Consider the following 16,881-nt stretch of genomic DNA (forward strand, 5'->3'; position numbering starts at 1 on the left):
CCGGCGTCACCACGCCCCCTAAGCGGAGGGGCGGGGTTTGCAGCAACGTGCAGCTTCACGCCTCTCCCGTCGCCTCTTGCGCATGCGCGCGGCGCGGCCCGGAAGGTGGCCACGTCTGCCGGAAGGTGGGCAGTGCCAGGCTGGGGTTCTGCTGTGTGTTGTGGGTCGGCCTCCTTCCGCCGCTCTGCCCGGGCTGGGGGTTTCTCGTGCTTGGAGGAGGTGAGGCTGTGCTGTGCTGTGGCCTCCTCTGCTCCTGAGGGCCGCCGGGTGGGAGTAGGCGCCTGGCGGGGCTGCGGGAAGGGGTCAGGCCCGGGCGAGGTCGGCCACCTCAGCTTCTCCTCACGGCCGCTGCGCTGCCCGCTTTCTGCTGCGGGCGCGGCGGCATTCTGGCCCCGGGTTGGGCCCTCCGCAGGCCTGCCCCGGGTGAAGGGGCCCTGTCGTCGGCTCTGAGTGCCGGGGAGGTTCCCCTGTCGCTGTCATAGGTGCACCTCAGGGCAGCGGCTTGTTCTGCGGAAAGTTCCTCCCTCTGACCTAGCTGATGGAATCTGCAGGTCAGGCATCTGAGGGGTGTTTATCTCGTGCATCCATTCCTGTAATATGTTTGTTGACACGTTTTCCTTCTCCACCTGGGTTTGGTTGTTGTCAGGTGCAAGTAGACTTTATTTTCTGTTACCGCTGTGGGTCCAGGCTGGATCAGCATGTGCTGATGGTAGGAACAGATATGGTTCGATGGCAAAGCCATGCACTTTTGTATGTTTTCTTGAGAAACTAATTTGGTTTATTTCCATCAGTTATCACAACAACAAAATACCAAGCTGGTAGGACAAAAGTGTTAACATAGTTACCGCAATAATAGATGAATGCAGCAGTTTTTCAGTAACCCACACTTCTTGCCTTCTCAATGCCTGACTGATTTTAAATTATTCTCTTTTGCAGCATATGTTCCTGAAATTTTGATGTAGAGTTCATCAGCAGACGTTTATCATGTCTTGGCTTGCTGATCTGGCTGGAAAAGCAGAGGATCTTCTCAACAGAGTTGATCAAGGAGCTGCATCGGCTCTGAACAAAAAAGACGCACCAAGCAATGCAGTTTTAGACAGCAAGAATTTGGACTCTGCCAGTGAATATTCTGAATTGTCCCAGCATGCCAGAGAACTGAAATACCAGACATCATCCAAAGCAGCCTACATCTCCTCAGCAGCTGATAACATTAAAAACCAAAAGGCTACAATCTTAGCAGGAACAGCAAATGTTAAACCAGCACGTAGAACAAATTCAGAAGTTGCTTCTTCAGTAGAAAGTGTTTCCACATCCAGAGCTTCCTCGCATTTTGTGAGGAGAAAAAAGTCTGAACCCGATGATGAGTTGCTGTTTGATTTTCTCAACAGTTCTGAGAAAGAGCCTAATGCAAGGATGGACTCCAAAAAGGAGAAGAGCAAGGCACCTGTTCAAAATCACTCTCGGACTTCAAGCATTAGTTCTGTATCTACTAGTACACAGAGTGCAGTGACTACTGAAGATAATCCTGTCAGGAGCAAAAGCAATGGTAGTTTAATAATATTGAATCTAGAGATATTTTAAATCCCTTTATGCGTAGTGTAAGGCTAGGTAAAGGATGTTTTGTCACTTCATGAAAGATCTAGCAGCAGCAGTGTATCACATTGTGAAGTACAGAATGGTTCTTGCTATTTTTCATCACTGGACTAATCTTAGATACTACAGTAATTTGCCAGGTTATATAACTTGACACTTGAACCCTTTGTGTTCCTTACCTGCTTCATTGCTACTGCTCACCTCATCCTGCCTGAGTCGTGGCCTGATGCTGCATCAGCACCCACACATCCCCACATGGAAGTATGGGTTCTGGTGCTGCTGCATTTGTTCCCTTGCTTGGGGTTGTTGCCTGTTGTGATGCTACATATGTGAGCAAGTGACTTTCACTACAGCTGGTAAATGGTGCTGCCTGTTACCCAATGCCCCACCTGATATAATGTGAGCTGCTCTCTGCTCTATTGTGGAACATGGGCAAGCCGTCAGACTTGCTTGGCTTGGACAGTGGGAAGATGGGTGTGCTTCTCTTGAGCTACAGGCATGAGAAAGTGAGATAGAGCTTAGTTTTTGCCACAAGTAGTGCATTGCTGCAGATACCTGAAGTAGTTTCCAGGCCAAGTGGTTAAAAACTCAAGTGTCTACTAAGGAGAATGAAACTATTAAAAACTTACCTTCTCTATCTGGCTCTCTATAATGTTGTTTCTTCTATAAAATTGAAGCAAATGGTTGTATTCCTAATAGTGTAGCTAGAGTATTGTTTGTTCTCTACTTTGTGCATGTAAAGCACTGTGCCAGTTTTTGACTTACAGAATCATAGAATCCAGAGAGTTGGAAGGCACCTGTAAAAGTCATCTAGTCCAATTCACCTGCAATGAACAGAGACATCTACAGCTACATCAGGTGGTTCAGAGCTTGGTCCAGCCTGACCTTGAATGTATCCAGGGACAAGTCATCCATGATATCTCTAGACAACCTATTCCAATGCCACACTACCCTCACTGTAAAAGACTTAACTGTATTAAGTATGTTGAAAAGTTTTATAGGTAAAAAGGGGTCATATCCAGAGATCTAACTTTCTGTTTTTCTGGGTCTGTAGCTTCTCAGTAACACTTGACAGCAATAAGTTAGATATGTTAAAGTTAGCTGTATGGCAGGTTGTACCTTGATAATTGATGCTCGGGGAATATAGTTACTTTGCTCAGTGTGGTACATTGATTTTTTTTCTGAAGACTTTTCAGTGGAGTTCGCATCTTGGAGCTGCTAAGTGAGGAAGCACGTGATTAATATGTAGAGTTTGAGCACACTAGCTTCAAAGTCAATTGTATGTATCAGTCATTTTGATGTCCTGTATAACAACTGTTGAAATAGATTATGGTCCATTAGTTACAGACAAAAATAATTAATGTTACAGTATGTACATTGCCTTGGATGCAATCCACTCTCTGCTACAAATGGCTAATTTTTTGCTTTATTAGCTTCATTGGACTCAAATTCTCCAGACAAAGGAATGAAGATAGATTGTCTGATGATTTCAAAATTATGTAAATGAGTTGAAGGAAGGAATACTTCTTAAAAATGTTTAAATAGGAAAGGAATTTGAGAAAACATGGAATAAATTTTTCAATCACTGTGGTTACTTGTTGGTATGCTGTTAGGAATTCCCAGTCTGCCCCATCTCCTGGATGAGCTCTCGCTCAGGAGATCCATTGCAGTGGCAGCTAGGAACGTGGAGCAGATTGGTTGATAATCACAGAGCGAAGAAAATGGTGTTGTGACAGCTAAACTGCAGTCTAGCATTGAATTTGCTGTAGTCTGTACCCATTGATTTTCAACAGTTGTTGATCTGGGGCACATTGAATTCAGAAGGAATGTTTTTGCATTGTTTGCTTGGTTGTTCACTGTGTGCTCTGCTGCCTTCTGTTAATACTGGTGCAAATCTTCCAGCTGTCTGCACACAGCAATCAACACTGTTAGAATGGCTGCATTAATTTCAGAGCGCTAATCCAGTACCAATGTGCTGAAGAAGGGCTGTAGGTTCCCTCTTCCCTGCAAGTGAGTTCTGTTCAGACTACATCAGAAATTCCTATACTGCTTTTTAAAAGTGAATTTTAAAAGCGTGTTTTGAGAGAATTGGTATTGATGCAGAATCATCAGTAAGATGATGATTCAATTGAATCAATCATCTTTCAATTGAAGATTCTTAAAACTCTCTTTTACGTAAAGGTAGCTAAAACATACAGCTCTGTGGCTGAATTACATATTTAGGTTTGACATCAAAATTATGCTATATTCCAATATAAGCTATTTTGATTTTTTAAAATTAGATTAAATGCATTCAACCACTGATACAGACCTGCAGATGGTTAGATCAGTTCTAACTTGCATCTCTCTGTACAGAAACTCCAGACAGCTCAGATTCTGGACTGGGAACCCAAGTGGATGGCACGAAGGATTCATCACTAAGTGCGGTAACTAATCCTGGCCTTTCAGCTAATGATGATGTAAAATCACATGAGCTGTCCAACCTTCGTCTAGAGAATCAACTGTTGCGGAATGAAGTGCAATCTTTAAATCAAGAAATGGCTTCATTAATTCAGAGATCCAAAGAAACGCAAGAAGGTATTGTAGTTTGGAAAATGAACTGCAACATACTGTGAAAATACTGGTAAACTGGGAAGCAATGCTATTTCTATGTTAGAATTTTATATTTATAATAAAGTCTTCATGGATAAATTTGCATATATGACTTAAGCAAAATGAGTCTTGGTTTTCAAAATAATGAGCTGAGAGAAACTGGAAGTCTTGTTCAGCTACAAGAATAACACACGTTGATGAAAATGATGTAGTTGAGTCAGTTCCAACACTTGCATTTTAATACCAGCAAATATTAAGTGTTAAAATATTTTTTTCTGCCTTTTAAAGTTTCTTGCAAAATAGCTATGAGTGAATGTCTTTAAGTGCTTGAGATCTGACTGCTCTCTGTCTGTAGCTAATTGATGGTAAAAATCTCAGATGGAGTATTTTTGTATGACTATACTAGGTTTTTTTCAAAGCTACATGAAATAACAGCTATGAATATAAAAACAAATAATAAAATACCTGGCAAACTTCTTCAGTTAGGTACACAAATGAGGGCCTGTATTTTTTTTTTAAAGTAACTGTATGAGCTGCAGAATCTATTCTCCATTGAAATTTAATATGTGAACTTTGATTAAAAACAAAGTCTTAGTAAGTATTCAGGTATCATTTTAACACTGTATTTGTCTGCTGTTATTTAGGTTGATCCTGTTGTCATGTAGTGTTAAATTAGATGCTTTCTGCAGGGGTTTCCAAAGGTTTGCTCACATAGGGCTATTTAGCGGTAGTTCATTGCAAGGATTAAGACAAATTGTCAGCTGCAAAGCAGAATGAAAATGCATTTTGAGATCATGTGTGATTTTTTTTCTTAAGTTTCTTTTAGTAGGTCATGATCTGACAGTCAAAGTCTCGTATTGGTTACTTTTTGGTAGCTCCTGAAGTTTCAGTATTGCTTCAACTTGGTTGTATTTGATTTCTTCCATTAGGAAGTGTAGCATGCACACCCTGAGCACTTTAAAAACCTTGTTGTGATCTATTTTTAAAACCTTCAAATAAACATTTTACTTTGTAGAATTGAACAAATCCCGGGAGAGAGTAGAGAAGTGGAATGTTGACCATTCAAAGAATGACAGGATGGTCAGAGAACTTCGAGCTCAAGTTGATGATCTGACGGAAGCTGTTGGTGCCAAGGATTCCCAGCTAGCTGTGCTCAAAGTACGGTTGCAAGAAGCTGATCAGCTCTTAAGTTCCCGGACAGAAGCTTTGGAAGCATTGCAGAGTGAAAAATCACGGTACTTCCTAATTTCAGACATCACAACTTTGCAAGTAGCACTAACCTTGAAAACTCAGCGTATATAGTTTAGTCTCTTTAAGAATAAACATGAATGAAATAACTTGGGGAGGTGGTATCAAAATTTGAATTATGAATGTTAAAGTTTTCTCTGAGCTCATTACATCACAGCTGACAGTATGAACTGGGCAAATGAATAAGAGCAATTATTACCTGATTATTGAAACAAATTGTATACAATATATTTATGTTTTTGTCAGAGGCTTAAAGCTGAAGATCCAAGGAAATATTTCTGTCTTGAAAATAACATTTGCTTATCCTCTGATGTAAAGACTTCTTTGTCTTTTTGCTGGGTCATGAATCTGAAATTGGATACTCCAGAATGGTTACTAGCCAGCCATGTTCACTACTTTACTGGGTACATTTTCAAGGCTGTTGCTAAAGGTAGTCATATTTCTGCCTTAAAATCATACTGGATTTTTAAATTTCAATTAATATGTATATCACTCTTTCAGAATAATACAAGACCACAGTGAGGGGAGCAGTTTGCAAAATCAAGCCCTTCAAACTCTTCAGGATAGGCTGCGTGACGCAGACTCCACACTGAAGCGAGAGCAAGAAAGTTACAAACAAATGCAGGTTAGATGGGAAGACTAAGGAGGAGTTTGACTGCTTGTGAGATCAAATCTGTGAGGTTCTAACTGCTCTCTTTTCCCCTTGACTAGTTCCTGTTCAGGGTACTAAGCACTTGGAAAGATGTGCCTTCTGCTACACTAAGTGTCCTTACCATTCTAGTTCACTTCTTAGGTGCTATTTTGAAAGCTTTATGATTAAATTTTTTTTAGAATTGATGCTGAAAAGGAAATTTTTTTTTTCACTCTATCTTTAATGTGAAAACATACTTTAAATCAGCAGTCAATTTGATTTTTCCATGCCATATTGTTCCCCACCTGCCTCTACAACTTTAATATGTAATCTTAAGAATCTTAGACTGGGTGGTTACTTCTATGGTGAATGTGGAAGCTTATATTGCTAGAGGCTTTATGCATTCTCCGTTTAGCTTGGCCATTATTATGTATAATAACATCTGTGAAAATCCTTACTGTTTTTTTCTCTTCTTTAAACTAAAGTATCTTTATGATTGATTTATTTATTTTTGTTGAGGGATAGCCTGCTTTTTGTTTACCAAACATATGTAAATGGAAAGATCTACTTCTGGTGGCAAAGAAATGCATGTTTTTACTGAGTACTCATTTAGTACTTCCTTAAGCTAGCAGAATTTCTTTCCACACAGCACTAAGGCATATGCAAGTTGGACGCAAGTTTTAAATTCTCTCTTTCTTATTTCTAGGCTAAAGTTGTGATTGTGTTTAAACACAATATTGTTTCTTTATTTCTAATAGAATGAGTTTGCGGCACGTCTGAGTAAAATGGAAGCAGAACGTCAGAACTTGGCAGAAGGGGTAACGGCTGCAGAAAGAAAGTATTTAGATGAGAAGAAGCGAGCTGATGAGCTTCAGCAGCAAGTCAAAGTAACTAAAAACCAGCTAGAATCTGCAAAACAGGAACTGGCAGACTACAAACAAAAAGCTACTCGCATACTCCAAGTAAGGATTTGTTTAAAGGCAATCAGTTTGATTCGAATACTTGATTTTTTTTTTTTTTTCAGGATGTTATTCTTCAAGTAATTTAATCTGTTTTTTTTCCATGGGATCTGTAACATTTTGGGGTGAATCGATAATGAATACCTATTTAGAACAGCTACTAGTCTGCATTTTGTACCGCCTAAAATTTTTGTTGACAGATTGAGTTAAATAATGAAATGGAAGTTCAGGTCCTGAACTTAAAGAAAAATCCAAGTGAACCACTGTGCTTATTTTATAACGTCTGTCATTGTGTTCCCCATCCCAGAGTCTGATCTTAAGCAGATGGATACAACTGTAACCTACAGTTTATCTGCACCCAATGTTTTTGTGTCAAGAAAACTGCTTTATTCTGCTTGAGTCTGAAGCATAGTGGGTACTTGTATAAACCAAAGAAGATATTTTTATTGTTCTGAAAAGTTGTGTGTGATTAACGCTGTATAAGCAGTGGCAAAATCACATATTTTGTGCAGAGTTATCTACTTCTAAGTTATTAAAGGTACCAATGCTGATCTTTTCCAATTTGAGTTTTATTTATGAAAGTTAGCAAACCTTACCTGTTTAGAATAAATTAATTCGGTCTGATGACCAAGGACAGGACTTGAATCATTTTGATGAATGCAAGAAGCATGAGATCAGAAATCAAGCTAACATTAGGTTAACTTTGAAGAAGAAAAAAAAAAGTTTATTCTGTTTCCTAGAAGAGGTATTGCTGGTTTGGGTTTTTACTTGGCTTTGTTGACAGGAGAAAGGATGTACTATATCTTTGTCTTCAGTGTCTGTATTTTCTCTTATGTTAGCTGGAAAGGCAGAATTTTTATCTGTAACATGTTTAAGTTTCCACACAATTCTAAAGAGTAAAGCTCTACTCTTCCTCTGATAACGCAGGCATTCAGTACATCCCGTCTCGTGACATATGGAAAAATCAGAGCAATTATTAGTAGGGAAGCATTTTCCATTTTAAAATGTTTAGAGTTATTTTTAACTTGTCTGAAAGAGCAGATAAAGCAGTTCTTTTACTGTAAATCTACGTAGGAAATTTAGAGCAATTTTCTGATAGGCTTTATTGGAGCACTTGTGAAATAGTACTGTCAATAACATTTTGATTTATTATTTCAGTCTAAAGAAAAGCTGATAAACAGCCTAAAAGAAGGCTCTGGTATTGAAGGTCTGGATAGCCAGACTGCAAGCACAATGGAACTAGAGGAACTGAGGCATGAGCGTGACACTCAAAGAGAAGAAATACAAAAGCTAATGGGACAAATACAGCAGATGAGAACGGAGCTGCAGGTAGCTATGGTTATGTGCACACCTACATGTAGTTAGCCATGCACAAAAGACTCTTTTTTTTTTTGTGTGCCTTAGGGCTGTCACCTCTAATTTATTTGAACAGGTATTAAAACCAAGCCAGCTTTTGCTCAGCTGTGGAGTGAACGCTTATAGATAACCATTTTCTTCTCATATTCTCTCTCCTGGTGGTGGGAGGAGTATTACGGATACCATTTTCTTTTCCCACTCTACTATGCACTCGTTTTGAAATAAGTAATTCTTTCTAAACAATTGTGGTTACTTCTGTAGATTTCACCTATATCCTTTTCTGCAAGAGCTGCTACTAATCCTTGAAGCAACTGTAATCTGAGTCAGCTGTGGCATAATTGGCTCAACCCAGCAGCTGTGCACAAGCCTGCTTTACACAATTTTAGTATCTAGACAACAGAAGGGAAAAAGATCACTGAAGTCTTCTCATGTTTACAAAATGCATTTATCTTTTAATATTATAAAAATATTATATATTATAAAAATATTTTATATAAAATGAGCAGATATCTTTAACTGACTCTCATTTTCATTTTTCTTGAAATAAATATTGGAGAAGGAACGCTTTCTGCAGTCACCTGTGACAGATTGCAGTATATGTTAGTGATAGTAATATTTTTGTTCATTTCAGGATATGGAGACTCAGCAGGTAAGTGAAGCTGAGTCAGTGAGAGAACAGCTTCAAGACCTACAAGAGCAAATAGCAGCACATAAAATGGCCAAGCAGGAGGCAGAAGCTGAACTAGAACGGCAGAAGCAGGTAAAGAATGATTGAAAGCTGATGGGTCTTATTTTTTAGGCCCGTTGTTGTCTTCAGTAAAGCATTTGACTTAATGAGAGAGTAGCTTATATAGTATTTGAGGTGTGTTTTTTTTTTTTCTTCTAGTATTCCAAGGAAATTTCCCAAATCTTACTGAATGTCATAAGGCTGAAGTGCAACCAGTACTAAGCAATAATCCTGATTAAATAGAGATCTCAGCTTTTTTTAAAAAGTAAACAAGACCCTAGAGAGCGAACAGAAGTGATAATGATCATAAATTTTACTTACTAGGGGAACAATGCAGCAACAGGGATGTGGTAGTAACCTGTATTTATGTCAAGAAACTTAATAATAAAAGTTACAATTGTATTTGCTGTGATCAAATTCTGTGTAGGATTCCAAACTACCGTTTAAGACAAATTGTTAACAAAATAGTACTGGTGAATTTTGTCAGGTTGTATCATCTTTTTAAGCTGTTCTGTGCTAGGAAGAAGGGAAAAAACCTCACTCTCATGTTTTGTGTTAACAAACAAAATATTAGGTAGATCAGACCAATGTTTTGCAGCCAATTAAAATATCCTTTAAAAATAAAAAATCTCATGTAAAGAGTATTAATGAGGAAAGCAGGTGAGTGTACTGTATTTGCTTGGAACAGTTTATCTTGTAGGATTATCTGTCCTTTCAGAAATTACATTTGAATGAGACGCTAGCAGCTTGAACTAATTAAAAGGCAGAAGTTGATGTCTGCTTTTGATAGATAGTTGATGGTTATATCAAAGCAGATGGTAGATTATATCACATTACTCCTGCCCTTCTGAGGGGTATATTTTAACTTAATGCCATGTATTGAAGAAGTGAGGTGAAGCCTTTAAAAAAACCAACAAAAGAAGCATTATTAGTTGCTACAGAAAATGATATTCCTTTTGATGACATATGTACATGTGTGCTTTTAAAGTAATTGTTTGCATTGATACATTATACAACAGTGGCCTGTTCTACTGGAGAATTGCTCTAACTTGCTGTAAAGTTTCTGAGGCTGATGCTGAAAAATAAGTAGAGGTTATTTATTGTATATCTGATGACTTAAAGGAGAAGTATAATCAGCTGTCTTCTGTAGCAGCTGATAGCTGAAGTGGCACAGTGATTTGAAGGCAGTTGTAATTTTAAAGACCTACCATACTTATCTTTTAATAGGAGTTAACATAGCCACTAAATCCTGGGAGTAAGAAAACTTACTATTAGGTTTGCTCTTCAGTAAGTTGTCTCTTGCTAATATTGCTTTTCCTTCTCCCTCTATTATTATGTTAATTCATGTTAAACTTTTAAGGAAGGTTTGTGACATTCACGAAGTTAAAGAGAAATATGCCAAGGTTTTTTTAAAATTTAAAGATACTCACTTTGTTTTATTTTTATGACTGATGGGCTTCTTTTAGGAACAGATTTCTCTCCCCTTCTTCCTCCTCCCCTCCCCCTGGTATTTCCTAATTCTTTAAGTTATGCGGTATCATTTAAAGATAGCAATATAATCAACAGTGAGAATATGAGGACAGTAAAACAAAACATGTTCCCAGTGGAATTGTGTCAGTATTAGTGAACTGGTCTGGGCTAGTATTTACATTAAGTCAGTCTTCACCAAAAGGATTTTATGATCTTCTAGGTACTGTCTTCATACTCAGCTCTCTTATTTTTTACCAGTGCTAGCCAGACACTTCTAGATTACATTAAATGTTAGTTTATATCTGATTATCCTGTGTTACTTGTTCTAATGTGTAACTTTAGATAAGAATATGTCTTTCAAAGTATTTATGTAAATATGAAAACAAGATCATTGATTGTGATGTATTTCATAGGAACTCCGTTATACTGAGGAAGAATTATATCGAACAAAGAATACTTTGCAAAGCAGAATAAAAGACAGAGAGGAAGAAATTCAGAAGCTCAGAAATCAGGTACTCTATTTGTATAGAAAATAAGCATTGCATTCACTTATGAAAACAACACTGAAAATTATTAATTTGCTTACACTATACTAAAGACACATAGGGACTACTAGTGAGTTAGCATGTACTTGTACACTGCACAGCAAACAATTTTAAGTGCAGAGTGTACAGGAAAGGAACTGTGAATTAGTAAATAGTCTAATTTTATGATTACACGTGTTTTTGTCTTCTGAGGGTAACCTGGGATCCAACTAGACCTGCTGTGTGCTTCATCCTGGAAACTAAAAAATGCCATTGCTGTTTGATTGTTCATGACTGTTTCTTCAGAGATTCTTTTAATTGTGCATAGAAACACAAGATGTCCTTCAGACTAGTTACTCACATATCCAACAGATAGGTTTTTATCTTGAATAGTGGCAATTGAGCCTGGACACTGTCTTTGCTCCCTTGCACTCTCTTAACATCTGTGGTTTTGTTAGGCAAATTAGAGACCCTAAGTTCTGTTAGTATGTTAATGGAACTGCTTTCCTTAAATGGGTCTAATCTGAACATTCTGATAGTGTCAGTCCTTAGCAGCCTCCTTGGGCAGACACTCGTTTGTACTGAGCATTCCCTTCCTCACTTGAAAATATTTTACATGCTCACTTTGTGAAGATGGAAGTAGAGGAGATTGATTATCTGATTGTTATGCATTTAAACTCTGCTCTGAGACATAGCATTAATTTTGATGATAAAACTTATGTTCATATGGAAACGTTCATAACGCTAGAAGTAGAAAACATATGAATACATTTTTGAACAGCTTTTTTTTTCCCCATGAGAAGTCTTGTTTTAACAGCCATTGAAACTGAGTTTCTTCTTCATTGCGCTCACTGGTGATGGTTTGGATATTATTATCCCATAGAAGTCCTGCAAATGTGATAACTTGTTCTTGGGGGCTTAGATTTTGGGAGCATACCACTTTTGTAATGTGTCACATTGGTCAGATTTTGAACGTGCTCTGATTTTTTTCCTTTGCTTTGTTTTTTAGCTCACAAACAAAGCTTTAAGTAGCAGTAGTCAAACTGAATTAGAAAATCGCCTTCATCAGCTGACGGAGACACTTATTCAGAAGCAGACCATGTTAGAGAGCCTGAGCACAGAGAAAAACTCACTTGTCTATCAACTGGAACGGCTTGAGCATCAGCTGAAGGCTTTCCAAGGCAGTAGTACTAATGGGCCTTCCATTAACATGGCAGGAATTGATGGTACTGAAGGTAAATAAGGAATGATAACATTTAAAAATCTCCTTTCTGCAGTGCAGGTTTCTGTATTTCCTAATGCTTTTCTCTGAAGATCTGAGCTCATAAAGGAAAATGAGAAGTCTGAAAATATGGTGCTTGTAGCAGAGACTTTTTCAGCAGCAGACTATATAAAAAATAGTTGAATAAAGACTCCTCTTTGTGAATGATAAGTAACCTTAATGAAGCCAGTTTAATTCTTAATATTGTGGCACTATTAGAACAATCTTATTTGCAAATCCTGTCACAGGTGGAAATACATCTGTCTTTTTGGGTTCAAACTGAATGTTAGAAGCAGGCAGTATTTGTTGTCTTGTAAAAAGGTTTTGGGAGGTGAGTGTGAACAGTGCACTTCCCTTTGAGTGTTGAACAGAATTTTCCTTTTGGCTTGTTTTTAGTTGCACAAAGGTAGCAGTCTGAGAGTCTTTTTAAAATAAAGTTGATGTGTATTAAAAGGGTAAATAATATGTAAATAGTTGGAGTATGCAGGTTAGTAACAGAAATGCTGTCAGTGTTACTGTATGAGAAATACAAGTAAATGGAAAAAAGATGACAGTATCAAGCCTGTTATTTTATACACCTAATAAAAGAACTATTATTACTTATTAGGATTCAATACCAAGGTGTCCATTCAATTAAATAAAGTTTTGAATGTACTAAGTTGAATTGATGCTTAACTCAACTGTAAGCTTATCAGGAATCCCCCCCCTTACAACACATTTCCCTACCTCCAGCAAAATAGCAATAACAAATCAGATGAATCACTCTTTTTGTTTTTTATATATATTTGTTATAAACTGTAATTTACTTTTTACGTAGACAACAACTCTGAGTGGTTTTACACTGAGGTTTTTTTTGTTTCTTCCCTTCAAATAGGTGCACGTATGCGTAATGTTCCTGTCCTTTTCAGTGATGTGGATACCAACGTAGCAGGAATGTATGGGAGAGTTCGCAAGGCTGCTAGTAGCATAGATCAATTTAGGTAAGAACGTGACAAGAAAATGCATCTTCTGGTTTAGGAGAAGATTTTTAATAGTCTGCATTCTGAATTTTCTCACTCATGAATTTATGAAGTAAAATTCAGGTCAGAAGCAGATGTCGAGTTTGAGTTTGTGATGAATTAGAATGAGAGGAAGGAGAACTTACTGCTTGTTGCTGACTTGTGCATTGTGTTTTTCTCTCGTGTAGCATTCGGCTGGGAATCTTTCTGAGGAGGTATCCTATAGCAAGAATCTTTGTAATAATTTATATGGTAAGCAAGATTTCTTTAAGAATATAATTCGAGACTTCTATTGCCAGTTTCTGAAGTATGTCTTAAATGTACTGTGTAATTAATAACTGAGGCTTTTTAGTAGACTAAATAGTATTTAAAAACAGCATTTTGGAATCGTGTTGCTTGCTAGTTCTCAGGTTTTCTCATGAATTCTCAGTATCCTCTTAAGGACAGTGATGTAACTACGTTTTAAAAGAGTGTTTAAAGTGAGGTGAGAACTGAAAATAATATAGTGACCTGCATGCCCTGATGTTGGAAAGTTGACTTCTTTTATGGGTTTTCTTAATATTTGGCCCTCTACTTTTGTTCAGTAATTAACAATCATGCTACTCTAGTAGCTGAAAAAATGACTTATTTATGCTAAAATTCAAATAATAGAATCTCACCACAGTAGGTGATAAAAATGGAGAAAACAAAAAAATTATGAAAATGAGATCCCTTCTTTTACCACTAGAGGGTAGATGTCTGTTAGTTGAACTGAACTGTAACAAGGTAGACACGCAGCCTGCCCTGACTGAAAATGTTTATCGAGTCTTTGAAATGAAAGAGAACAAGTTGCTTGAGAACACACAATGATTTTTCTGAACAGAGTCTCTGAGAACAGCTGTCACTATTTCAGCAAGGCAGAGAGATGCATGTAAATAAAGGAAATGACAAGGCATTTCCCCTGCAATTTCTTCCTCCAGCCCATTAAGTACTGGAAGGAACAGGGCTGTTTAATTCCTGACTTCTCTCTTTCTTCCTACTCATGACATAGACTTCAGAATATGTGAATGAAACGCTTTGTACTGAGATACTGAAGAATATTACTGCCTGAGCTACTCGATAATGGTTGCACACAAGCCATATGTTGGGTCTTTTTCAACTGGGATCTTGGTTATGACTGCTGTAATTTTAATGTTCAGGTTTTAGTTATTATTTTCTAAGGATATGTGCCATAGGTATTGTCAGTTATCTCTTTTGTTGCACCCCAGCAAAATGTATTCTAACTGTAATTTCAGTGAAGTTTGAATGATGATTAACATTTCCGCAGTGTTTATAAAAATGTCACTAAACAGCATATGTGGTAGGGAGAAGGAAAGTAGAACTCAGAGTTTTACTGTGTCTGGTGTCAGTCAGGTGGCACAGGAGTATCAGCTTATGTGTCCCTGGACAGGTCACGTAAATGTGGTATCCATGGGCTGGGCTGGGTATTGAGGAGAACAGCTGGAGTTTCTGTGTAGCATGCGTGGATAGGAAGAAGGTAGAGGGCATAAAGAAGGCTGGATGCTGTGCATTTATTTTTGCTGTTTGTGTGAAATTGAATTTAGCTTTCTGTGAATGGCTTCTTCAGAATCTGACTGAGCATTTCATTAAGCATATAAGAATTAGTTATTAGAAGTAAAAATAGTAGAAATATTTTGCTGAAATATTTTTCATACAATTTTTTTCCACTTACATTGCCTTAAACAACAATTGTGTGTGCTAAGCTAATTCTTACTTCTCTTTCCCCAGGCATTGCTTCATCTTTGGGTCATGATTGTTCTGCTTACTTACACCCCAGAAATGCATCACGATAGTCCCAGTGGCAGATAGACTGAGACACGACCGTATGCTGTGCTAATGTAATTTGGGCTGGCAGTGTATTTAGGATAATCAGTCCAGATATACTGGCAAACTTCCTCGTGGTGTTTACAAAGAATGAAAACCATCATGCCTGATCTATCACTACTTTTTAAATACACGTATAATACTATGTAGCTTTACCAGTTTACCTAAAAGAGCATCCCTTTGCTGGTGAAATAAAGATATTAAGTTAAGCTAAGTTTAGCATTTACATTTTACATAAACCTTCTCATGGTTAGTGTAAAAAATGAGCTTGCATCTATAGAGAAATGCAAGGATTCCTGAAGTTACAGATAAATAAGGTACAACTACTTTAGGTAATGCAGGATGTGGGCTATGGGCAGGTAGCAGACTGTACTTAGCAACTAAATAAACTTTATTCTTTCTGGGTTTCTTTCAGTCTTATTTTGCACTTCTGTTTTTGACTGTGTAAATAGTAGGCTTTTCCTTAACTTGTTAAACTGAAAAAAAGCCTGGATCGGTGCAATATCTTTTTGTAAATACATTGAAAAATAAACTATTATACATTCTTCTTAGCTTTGTACTTTTAGTGCAACAGATGTATTCCCATCAGCTGATTGGTGGGGCTGCCTATTTAAATGCTGGCAGTGGAGCTTTATCAGAGGGAGACGAATGGTGATTTGAAGAAGGAAGGTTCAAACTCTTCAGGGAAAGCGGTGTTTCCTTTCCCACTTTGGATTCATGTATTTTAACTACATTTTCTTGTAATACCTCTTATTGCTATATGTCTTAATCAGATCTTATATTCACTGAATTATTTATTTTCTGTAACTTTAGATACCTAAATTAAACTATTTCTGTGATTTTTGTATAATGTCAAAAAAAAAATATCCTGTCTAAACTCTTCCAAATGTGATAATAAACGCACCTCATCAAATCCTTATTGTAAAATCTGTAAGATTTTATCCAATCCAAACCTACTGTAATAGTTCTGTCATTAGGCAGTGGCATCCTTAACTATCAATTCTTGCCACAGTAGTACCACAGTACAAGGTCATGTTCTTTTTCTTGCGTGGTGCTCAAAGCTGAGTACTGTGAGGATGACTAATTTGTCACTGATGAGTATAGTTCAGCTCTCACATGACTTGAGCACGCTAAGCCTTGGTCCTGTACACAGAGCCTGTCGTGCTGCCTCCTATGGAAAGGTTACAGTGGGAAAGATGCCGGATTCAGGTCCTGCAGAGAAACTGGAATGTTTTGGTGGATTGAGTAATAAAAGAGAATTTTCAAAAAAGGTGTCCCTACCCTCTGTGCTATTTGCTGTGCTTTTTCCAATCCCTGCTGCTGTTTTCAGTTCTGATGCAAAAGGCACTCTCAGACACTGGGAAGAGGAGTTTGCTAAAGAAAGAAGTCAAGGATGGATGTTTGAAAAACCTTTCTCTGCATATGTAGCTTTTTGTGGGTTTGTTTTCCTCCTTCAAGAATCCCATACAGCTGTCTTTGCCACTTTTTTGTCCTACTTGTGAAAGAGGAGCATAGCACTTCGAGGGCGGTACCCCATTATATATTGCTTTTCAAGAGGTGTGATTTGACCAATCAAACTGACTCAGGATGTTCCCACCTTGTGAGAAAGCTGGCAGTTGGCAGCTGATGGTCAGAATTCCTTTCCAGACCAGGGGCTGC

General features: G+C 37.8%; 1 protein-coding gene across 2 annotated transcripts; it reads left to right on the forward strand.

The window, feature by feature from the left end:
- The first annotated feature begins 95 nt into the window (after positions 1 to 95).
- Positions 96 to 16,135, forward strand: GOLGA5 (golgin A5). Of its 2 annotated transcripts, none has more exons than XM_015287752.4 (13): positions 96 to 125; positions 937 to 1,546; positions 3,949 to 4,170; positions 5,201 to 5,420; positions 5,935 to 6,058; positions 6,823 to 7,026; positions 8,182 to 8,352; positions 9,011 to 9,139; positions 10,990 to 11,088; positions 12,110 to 12,335; positions 13,236 to 13,341; positions 13,548 to 13,611; positions 15,127 to 16,135. In XM_015287752.4, exons 2-13 carry the CDS (start codon positions 985 to 987, stop codon positions 15,205 to 15,207), a joined length of 2,208 nt encoding a protein of 735 aa, XP_015143238.2. In that variant the 5' UTR covers positions 96 to 125; positions 937 to 984; the 3' UTR covers positions 15,208 to 16,135. The 2 variants fall into 2 exon arrangements, with proteins under 2 accessions (XP_015143238.2, XP_421329.3); XM_421329.8 differs by having other exon boundaries at positions 118 to 219.
- The last annotated feature ends 746 nt before the right edge of the window (positions 16,136 to 16,881 follow it).

Source organism: Gallus gallus, chromosome 5, assembly GCF_016699485.2.
Source record: "Gallus gallus isolate bGalGal1 chromosome 5, bGalGal1.mat.broiler.GRCg7b, whole genome shotgun sequence".
NCBI classification, from domain to species: domain Eukaryota; kingdom Metazoa; phylum Chordata; class Aves; order Galliformes; family Phasianidae; genus Gallus; species Gallus gallus.